This window comes from Eulemur rufifrons, unplaced genomic scaffold (assembly GCF_041146395.1).
Source record: "Eulemur rufifrons isolate Redbay unplaced genomic scaffold, OSU_ERuf_1 scaffold_114, whole genome shotgun sequence".
Classification (NCBI taxonomy): domain Eukaryota; kingdom Metazoa; phylum Chordata; class Mammalia; order Primates; family Lemuridae; genus Eulemur; species Eulemur rufifrons.
Window position 1 is genome coordinate 94,435 of NW_027182896.1, and position 10,300 is coordinate 104,734.

The 10,300-nt window shown below is 39.9% G+C and overlaps 1 protein-coding gene across 1 annotated transcript; it reads left to right on the forward strand.

The window, feature by feature from the left end:
• Positions 1–7,881: 7,881 nt before the first annotated feature.
• LOC138379676 (olfactory receptor 7A17-like) lies at positions 7,882–8,811 on the forward strand. The gene has a single exon (XM_069464816.1). The coding sequence runs from the start codon at positions 7,882–7,884 to the stop codon at positions 8,809–8,811; it is 930 nt and encodes a 309-aa protein (XP_069320917.1).
• Positions 8,812–10,300: the final 1,489 nt, after the last annotated feature.

The window sequence follows — 10,300 nt, forward strand, 5'->3', positions numbered from 1 at the left end:
AAAATGTCTATACTTCCCAAAGTGATCTACAGAGTCAATGCAATCCCTATTAAACTACCAACATCATTTTTCACAGATGTAGAGAAAATAATTATACACTTTGTATGGAATCAGAAGATCCCGTATAGCAAAAGCAATTTTAAGCAATAAAAACAAAATGGGAGGTATTAATTTGTCAGACTTCAAACTGTACTACAAGGCCGTGGTTCTTAAAACAGCCTGGTACTGGCACAAGTGCAGGGACACAGACCAGTGGAACACAACAGAAAATCCAAATATAGAACCATCCTCATATAGTCACCTAATTTTTGACAAAGCAGGCAAGAGCATACTGTGGGGACAAGAATCCCTATTCAATAAATGGTGCTGGAAAAATTGGTTAGCCACATGTAGAAGACTGAAACAGGACCCACAGCTTTCACCTCTCACAAAAATCAAATCACGGTGGATAACAGACTGAAACCTTACGTGTGAAACGATTAGAATTCTAGAAGAAAATGTAGGAAAGACTCTTACAGACATTGGCCTAGGCAAAGAATTTATGAAGAAGACCCCTAAGGCAATCACAGCAACAACAAAAATACATGAATGGGACATGATTAAATTAAAAAGCTTCTGCACGGCCAAAGAAACAGTCACAAGAATAAACAGACCACCTACAGAATAGGAACAAATTTTTGCATACTACACATCAGATAAACGTCTGATAACAAGAATGTATTTAGAACTCAGGAAAATCCGTAAGAAAAAATCAAACAACCCTCTCAAAAAGTGGGCAAATGACATGACTAAAAATTTCTCAAAAGAAGATATAAGAATGGCTAACAAACATATGAAAAAATGCTCAACATCCCTAATCATCAAGGAAATGCAAATCAAAACCACAATGTGATATCACTTAACTCCAGTGAGAATGGCCTTTATCAAAAAAACCCAAAACAACACATGTTGGTGTGGATGTGGAGAGACAGGAACACTCATACACTGCTGGTGGGACTGCAAACTAGTGCAACCCCTGTGGAAAGCATTATGGAGGTATCTTAAACAGATTCAAGTAGACCTGCCATTTGATCCAGCAATCCCATTATTGGGCATATACCCAAAGGAAAAAAGGTCATTCTATAACAAAGACACCTGTACCCGAATGTTTATAGCAGCACAATTCACAATTGAAAAGATGTGGAACAACCCAAATGCCCATCATTACATGATTGGATTAGTGAGCTGTGGTATGTGTATACCATGGAATATTACTCAGCTATAAGAAATAATGAAGAGACGACATCTCTATGGTTCTCCTGGAGAGAGTTGGAACCCATTATATTAAGTGAAGTATCCCAAGAATGGAAAAACAAGTATCACATGTACTCACCAGAAAATTGGTTTCCCTGATCATCACCTAAATACACATCTGGGAACGACACCAATCGGATATCAGACTGAGGTGGGGGGTGGGGCGAGGGGATGGGTGTATGCCTACATAATGAGTGCATTGTGCACCGTTTGGGGAATGGTCACGCTTGAAGGTGCTGACTCGGGGGGTGGGGTGGGGAGGGGATGGATATATACCTACATGATGGGTGCAATGCGCACTGTCTGGGGAACGGACACGCCTGGAGATTTGACTTGTGGGAACAGGCGGTACATGGGCAATGTATGTAACCTGAAATTCTGTATCCCCCATAATAAGATGAAATAAAAATAAATATAAAAAATAAAATAAAATGTTACACAATATAAAAAAAGTTGAATGAGATCATCCTTATAGGGTGCTAAACTCAGGATAACTTGCATAAAAACATCTCGACATATCTCTTAAGATGTCTAAACTCTTTTACAAATGAAGGATAAACTAACAGCTCTTAACCCTGTTTTATAAATATGAAATTTCTAATTGTTTTGGCAAAAGCTTCACGAAAGCAAGCGATGCAGTTATCAATGGTTTTCAATCAAGAGAACACAGTTTATCCCTTGGCAAAGAGGGGAACAGCAATTTTTTGGAGATATCAAAGTCTGTGTTCCAATCACCTGTCAATGCTTTGGAGATCAAAGTGACCTATTCAGGACAGCTTCCTCAGTTTATATTTTGGAGAACATTTTCACTCAGATTTGGGTTCAAGTCTTAACAGGTTAGTTCTCTGGAAGGCAAACAAGTCCGTGGAGAAGCAGCAATGAAGACCGGATCTAACTCATATGCAATCCAGTGTCTTGGGGACAGAGTATGCAACAGAAAAACAGTTCTTTCTGTGCAGAGCAATGTCCCTGAGGGAAATGATGTGCACAGGGTTGGAATCGCAAGAGGGAAATGTGCCTAATGAGCAGAAATACAAAGCTGGAAATATCTCCCCTGCTGTTGGCCCTATCATACACAGCCCTGGGCTGGATGAGACATGGTTGTTTCTTTTGGAGTCCTACATCTGCCTCAAGTTCTGATGTATCCCCTTTCCCTTCTGCCTTGTCTTTGGACTGAGTTTCGAAACCCATGGTCAACCATTCAGGAAGGAATTCTGACATGCACATGGAGATCTTCCTTTCAGAAAACCCATCAAGGTGAGTCCAATAGTCGAGTAGATGTTGTAGGAAAGGTCATGAAGAATGGAAGCCATGAATATATCGTTGAGGTCACCTGGGAGAAAATCTAGCTTAGCCAGAGTGGAGAGCTTGCTGTGGTTGTTTGCTTGCTTGCTAGATTAATTAATTGATTCATGTATTTACTTATGATGCTAAAAAGAGAAGTGAATATTGAATGCAGCAATGGAGGATGATAGGTGACAATTAAGTGATGATAATGGAAGCCCAATTAGAAAAGAAACTGGAGGATTTAAGATGGTTCCAGAGGAAGCAGAACATACAACCATGTCTTAGCAACTAAGTGCAGAAGAGAAATGGGGTCTTCACCGTGGAGGGATATAAACTGAAGTACAGGCATTTGGTTTTTATTCTTAAGATGGGGCATATTTAGGCATGGTTCATATTGATGAGAAAGATCCAGACCAATGCATTTCCTCCAAATACTACTTGACAATAGCAGTTCATGATACAAACGTTTTGCAGTATCTTCCCCCATGCTGGCTATTCAAATGAAAAATGAAATTTATTTAACAGGTGAAAGGTGGTATAATAATGACTTTTACATTGCAATTATTTCCTTACCTGGGAGGCTCAATTTAGTTTTGTGTGTGTTAGACATGTATCACTGTGTTGAAAACTGTGCACATTCTGTGCTTTCGTATGGTGGCTTTTGAGTGTTTTTATTCCTTTTTTCATGCATTCTTTAAACATTTGGATTTTTTCACCAATTTTGGCATTTTGTTGTTTAGTTGATTTATGTAAGTGTCAATGTATTTGAGAAGAATGCATTAACAATATACATCTCGTGTAGCACAGTCATAGTGCATTGACTAATTGCATTGTAAATATAGAAAGTTCTGTGTGGTTTGGCTAAATAAATTGTCATTTATACATACATTTTGAGTTTGTTTCCATGCCTTTCTTATTTCTAATTGTGCCTTTTGGCTTTGTATTAGGTCTATTTCTAGAGGTTGCCTCACCTTTGGCCATCATTTGGAAATCATTCTTTATCATCTGACTAAAGTGATATGTGGTTTTTTCTCAAGGTGGAGGTGGGGATTTTGTCACCCAGGTGACATTGAACAATGCCACGTTTGGCTTTTAACCTGGAGAAGGGTCAGCAGAGAACAGAGAAGCTTGGAAACTAATGCAATGCCCAGGACAAACTCCCCCAAAATAAATGACCTGAGCAAGAATTTCAGTAGTGCTGGGATTGAGAACCTCAAGTTAATGAATATCCATATTTTTAATATGTATAACTGTATTCAGATTGTTTTCCCAGGATCTTGTAATACTTCACATTTCTGCCAGGAAAATTAGAGTGTACTACTTTGCCACCTATTTAAAAGTTCTGTCCCCATTCAATGTGGCAGCTAAGTTATTTCCCAGGCTGAAGGGTTTGAAAGAGATTTCTTGTTGTTTTAAACTATTACTGGGCTTGAGCAAAAATGCATGTACAAGATCACGCTTTTGATTTGCTTATTGTTGTCTACCCAGTGTTCTACAGTCATCACCATTTCAGATGATTTTTACAGATTATTGTTTCTTCATTGCCACTTAGCAGTATATTTCTGGTCATAAAAAGTTTTAAATTTTATTATCTATATATATATGCCTACCTTCCCTTGTTTCTTGCTTTAGATAAGATGATTTGCCTATATGTAGATTTTTTATGTGGTTTTCTGCATATTCATCTAACAAGTATTATTTACTTTTACACTAATATCTTTAAACAAGATAGTTCTTTGTAAGATGTGAGACCAGGACAAATTTCTATGCCTTCCAGGTCCATAGACATTTATGCCAGCATTTATTCCATAATCCAGTCTTTTCCAACCAATTTGAAATATGGCCTTGTCATATATTAAATATGCATATATAGTGAGACCTATTTCCTGATTCATTCAATAAATAATGAGTATCTGCTATGTGCCAGAACATTCTAGGTGCATTATATGTTGTTTAATTCTATGTCTAGGGTTTTTTTGTTTTCTTTTTTAATTCAGGATATTATGGAGGTACAAATATTTTTGTTACATGAAAGGCATTTGCCTTACTCAAGACAGGCCATATGCATGTCCTTCCACCACACGGTGTGCCCATCTCCATTAGCTGTGGGTTTACCCATCCCCCACCCCCCGTACCTGACTGGCACCCAGTTAGTGTTACTAGCACACGAGCACCTTAGTGTTGATCAATTACCAGTTTGATGGCGAGTACATGTGGTGCATGTTTTTCCATCCTTGTGATACCTCTCTTCGAAGGATGGGCTCCCGCTCTATCCAGAAGAATACAAGAGGTGATAGATCACCATTGTTTTGTGTAGTTGAGTAGTATTACATGGTTGCTAGTTAAATAATTTTTCTATTTTGATATTATTAAATTATTGTCATTATATATCCTGTGTCAATTAATTTCTGTTCCGTCCAGTTTTGTTTGAGATGGTAGTTTTGAAATAATGTGGCTTTATTCCCCTGGCATTCTTTTTATTTCACTTCTCTTTGCTTTAATTTTGCTCTATAAAAAGCACACTTATGCACGTACATTTGTGAAAATGCTACAGTAATCAAAGCTGGTGAAGTTCCCACTGATTTGGATCACGTATATATCCATCCCCTCCCCCCCATCTGCCTGACACCAGATGAATGGTATTCCTATATGTGCACTTAGGTATTGATCAGTTAAATCCAATTTCATGGTGAGTACATGTGGTGCTTATTCTTCCGGTCTTGGGATACTTCACTTAGTAGAATGGGTTCCAGCTCTATCCAGGATAATACAAGAGGTGCTGTATCACCATTGTTTCTTGTAGCTGAATAGAACTCCATGGTATATATATATATACACACACACACACACACACACACACCACATTTTATTAATCCACTCATGTATTGATGGGCACTTGGGTTGTTTTCACATCTTTCACCTCTCACAAAAATCAACTCACGGTGGATAACAGACTTAAACCTAGGGCATGCAACTATAAGAATTCTGAAGCTCAGACTCGGGGGGATGGGGAGGCATGGGCAATATATATAACCTGAACTTTTGTACCCCCATAATGAGCTGAAATTAAAAAAAAAAGAATTCTAGAAGACAACGTTGGAAATAGTCTTCTAAACATTGGCTTAGGCAAAGAATTTATGAAGAAGACCCCAAAGGCAATCACAGCAAGAAGAAAAATAAATGAATGGAACCTGATCAAATTACAAAGCTTCTACACAGCCAAAGAAATAATCACGAGAGCAAACATACCTTTGTCTTTTAATATTTTTGCTGTACATTAGGGGATATGCCAGGAGTTGGAATGTCTTGCAAACTAAGGAAGTTATTTTTTCCTCACTGTCCCTTAGAGGCTACCTGAGTTTATTGGGTTCGCCTCCCCTTGAGGTCCAATTAATTTCTCTCTCTCTTTGTAGCTGGGCAGATTTTTAAAATATTTTGTTTTTATTTATTTATTTTTATTTCAGCATATTATGGGGGTACAGAAGTTTAGGTTACATATCTTTCCCATGCCCCCCACCCCTCCAAGTCAGAGCTTCAAGCGCGTCCATTCCCCAGACTTTAAACACAAGGCAGAAAATGGCCATACCAAATCAAGCCTCAAGGTTAAATGTATATGGGAGATTTCCAAACTGGAATTTCTGGGCACCATTTCATTATTCTCTTGGGAAAAGACAATTTGACATTGACAACTTGCCTGTATTCCATTCTTTTCTACTAGTGTGAGCAGGAGTTAGAAGAGCATGGGAGTAACATGTCTCTGGGAGGCCACAGTGTGCTGCATGTGTGGATGCATTAGGGGTGTTTGTGTGTGTGTGTTTGTGTGTGCATGCTTAGGGTGAGGCCGTCTTTCAGGGAAAGGGCACCTGGGCTCTGTGCTCCAAAGGTACTCATACTATAAAGGCTAAGATTCAAGGCCACAGTGGGAAACAAAGAGGGGATGCATTGCAATTCCTGGGACACCTTTGTAACCAAATGAATAAAGTACAAATGCAACAACGTCTGGACAGAGGGACTCCTTGTGTCTTCAAGTTTCAGCAGCCAGGAGGCCACCTCATTCCTCGACATCCCCAGACAACATCTCTCATCACTCTGCTCTTGCTCATTCCCCTGCCTCACTGGCTTCCTTGCAGGCTTTGAACACCTGAGGAACAGTTTCCTCAGGGTCTTTCATGATCATTTCTACTGCCTTGCACACACTTCTGCAGAGAGCACTGTGATTCCCTCCTGTCTGCCTCTTGGTGTCGATTGAATTCTCACCTTGTCTGCTGCTCTTTCCTGAATGTCCAGTAAAAAAGAAAAAAAAAGAAAAGAAAAAAACTCCCATGCTTTCCTTTTTACCTCTTTCTTTTTCTTCATAGGATTCATCACCATCTAACACAGCATGTGGTGAATTTTATTATTTGCTTGTATTTTGTCTCTGGTCGTTCGATTGCAGGGACTTCTGTTTCATAGCATCATTCATTCATTGTCTAGAAAGTGCCTGGAACATGTCAAAATTTACTTTATATTCCTCAAATGTGTGAAAGATTTTCTCATTAAAATTTTGGAATACAGGCCAGGTGAGGCGGCTCACACCTGTAATTCTAGCACTTTGGGAGGAGGAGGCAGGAGGATCACTTGAGCCCAGGAGTTCGAGGCTGCAGTGAGCTACGATGATGCCACTGCACTCCAGTAGTGAGAGAACGAGACCCTGTCTCACACTAAACAAACAAAAAAACAAGAAAAAAAACTCCTTTAGAATATATAGCCTCAGGGAAAGGCTGTGAGTGGGGCAGAAATTCTTAATGAGAGATTCCAGGTGATCCCCTAACAGGGACCAGGTCCTCACACAAAATATAGAAATTAAGTTCTTGTAGAATGGATGTTACCAGAGGCTGGGAGGGCTGGGGTGAGGGGTGGGGAGATGTTGGTCAGTAGATAGAAAATCACAGTTACATAGGAGGAGTAAGTCCAAGAGATCTATTGGACAGCATCATGGTGACTACAGTTGATGATATATTGTATTCTTAAAACATTCTAAAGGAGTGAATGTTAAGTATTTTCACCTCAAAAATGAGGACTTCATGAGGCAATGGAGATGACAATAATTAATAGCTAGATTTAGCCATTGCATAATTTATATGTACCTCAGAACATCATGTTGTGCAAGATACTTACAATTTTACTTGTCAAAGATAATAAAAATTTAAAAACAGAAATTAACTTTTGACTTTAAAATATAAGTGATAGCACTTCTGACAGGTTTGTAATGCAAGCTTGTGTCATGCTCTCCTTCTCACTTTTAGTTTTCCCATCAACCAGATGGAGCCAGAAAATGATACACGCATTTCAGAATTTCTTCTGCTGGGATTTTCAGAGGATCCAGAACTGCAACCCCTCCTCTTTGAGCTGTTCCTGTCCATGTACCTGATCACTGTGCTTGGGAACCTGCTCATCATCCTGGCCACAGTCTCAGACTCCCACCTGCACAGCCCCATGTACTTCTTCCTCTCCAACCTGTCCTTTTCTGACATCTGCTTGGTCTCGACCACTGTCCCAAAGATGCTGGTGAATGTGCAGACCCACAGCAAAGTCATATCCTACGCAGGCTGCATCACCCAGATGTACTTCTTTGTACTCTTTGTAGGGCTGGACAGCTTCCTCCTGACCGTGATGGCTTATGACCGGTTTGTGGCCATCTGCCACCCACTGCACTACGCGGTCACCATGAACCCCAGGCTCTGTGGGCTGCTGGTGCTGGTGTCTTGGATCATGAGTGCCCTGAGTTCCTTGTTAGAAAGCTTAGTGGTGCTGTGGGTGTGCTTCTGTCTGGACTTGGAAATCCCCCACTTTTTCTGTGAACTTAATGAGATAATCCACCTTGCCTGTTCTGACACCTTTCTTATTGACATGGTGATGTATTTCTCAGCTCTACTGCTGGGTGGTGGTTCCCTGGCTGGGATCCTTTACTCTTACTCTAAGATAGTTTCCTCCATACGTGCAATCTCCTCAGCTCAGGGGAAGTATAAAGCATTTTCCACCTGTGCATCTCACCTCGCGGTTGTCTCCTTATTTTACTGCACAAGCCTCGGGGTGTACCTCAGCTCTGCTGCTACACACAACTCACACTCCAGCGCAACAGCCTCGGTGATGTACACGGTGGTCACTCCCATGCTGAACCCCTTCATCTACAGCCTGAGGAATAAAGACATAAAGAGGGCTCTGAAGCAGTTCTTCAGAGGGAAGCAGTAAAAAAATACCATTTTGCAAGAAGTGTGTGTGATTTCAGTACTCTAAGCTCTAGAGCCTGAAATGGTGATTCATGAGTCAGATTGTGCAAGTACAATTTGCTCCTTCTAGTTATTTTCTGATATTTCAACTTCTTTGATCTTAGCTGCATTGTAGAATTTAATGTATTCTTATATAAAGATTACTGCTCTATGATATCCAACTGATTTTTGCATTATTTTCAAACTACAGTTCAAAAGGATTTGGAGATTCCTATTCATCCCACACTGTATTAACCCTAAATGACCAACCGCATTTGAAAAGTATAAGATCATTTGTATAATTTTATTGTAGAGAAATATCTAATACCACGGATTTTCACTTTTGAGTTTGTCATTCCTGTCTCTTTCTTTTTTTTATTTCAGCATATTACAGAGGTACAAATGCTCTGGTCACATAAATTGTCTTTGCGCCACCAAGTCAGAGCTACAAGCGTGCCCATCCCCCAGATACTTTCCTGTTCCAAGATACTCTCTATTTTTGTCTTCTGCTATATGGCTCTTTTTTAAATGTCAGAATATTATGGGGATACACATATTTTGGTTACATAATTTGCTTTTGTACAGTTTGAGACAAAGTTACAAGTTTGCCCATTACCCAGTTAGTGTGCTTTGTGCCCATTAGGTGTGAATTTACCCATCCCCTCCGCACTCCAACCTGCCTGACACCCTATGAATGGTATCTCCATATGTGCACATCAGTTGTGATCGATTAGTACCAGTTTAATGTTGAGTACATGCGATGTTTGTTTTTCCATTCTCGTAATACCTCACTTAGAAGAATGGGCTCAGGCTCCATCCAGGATAATACAAGAGGTGCTAGATCACCGTATTTTATGGCCGAGTAGAACTCCATGGTACACATATACCACATTTTATTAATCCACTCATGTATTGGTGGGCACTTGGGTTGTTTCCACATCTTTGCAATTGTGAATTTTTCTGCTATATACACTTGAGTGCAGATTTTTTTTTTTTTGTAGAATGTCATTTTTCCCTTTGGGTAAATACCGAGTAGTGGGATTGCTGGATCAAATGGTAGTTCTACTTTTAGTCCTTCGACGTATCTCCATACTACCATCCACAGAGGTTGCACTAGTTTGCAGTCCCACCAGCAGTGTATGAGTGTTCCTATCTCTCCACATCCACACCAGCATTTGCTGTTTTTGGTAAAAGCCATTCTCACTGGAGACAAGTGATGTCTCATTGTGGTTTTGATTGTCATTCCTTGCCCTATCATACCTAACTGCTCATCCTGTGTTTTATAGCCGTCATGACATTTTATTGTCCTGATTAGCACCTGTTCTCTATTCAGCTCTGTTCCTACAGTGCCTGCTACATTCCTTAGCACAGAGTAGGAAGGCAAAATTTGGTCATCAAATACATATACCAAGTGTAGTCTATACAGAAAGAAAAACGTACAATGAATCAACTGACTTCATATGGCCCTAGAT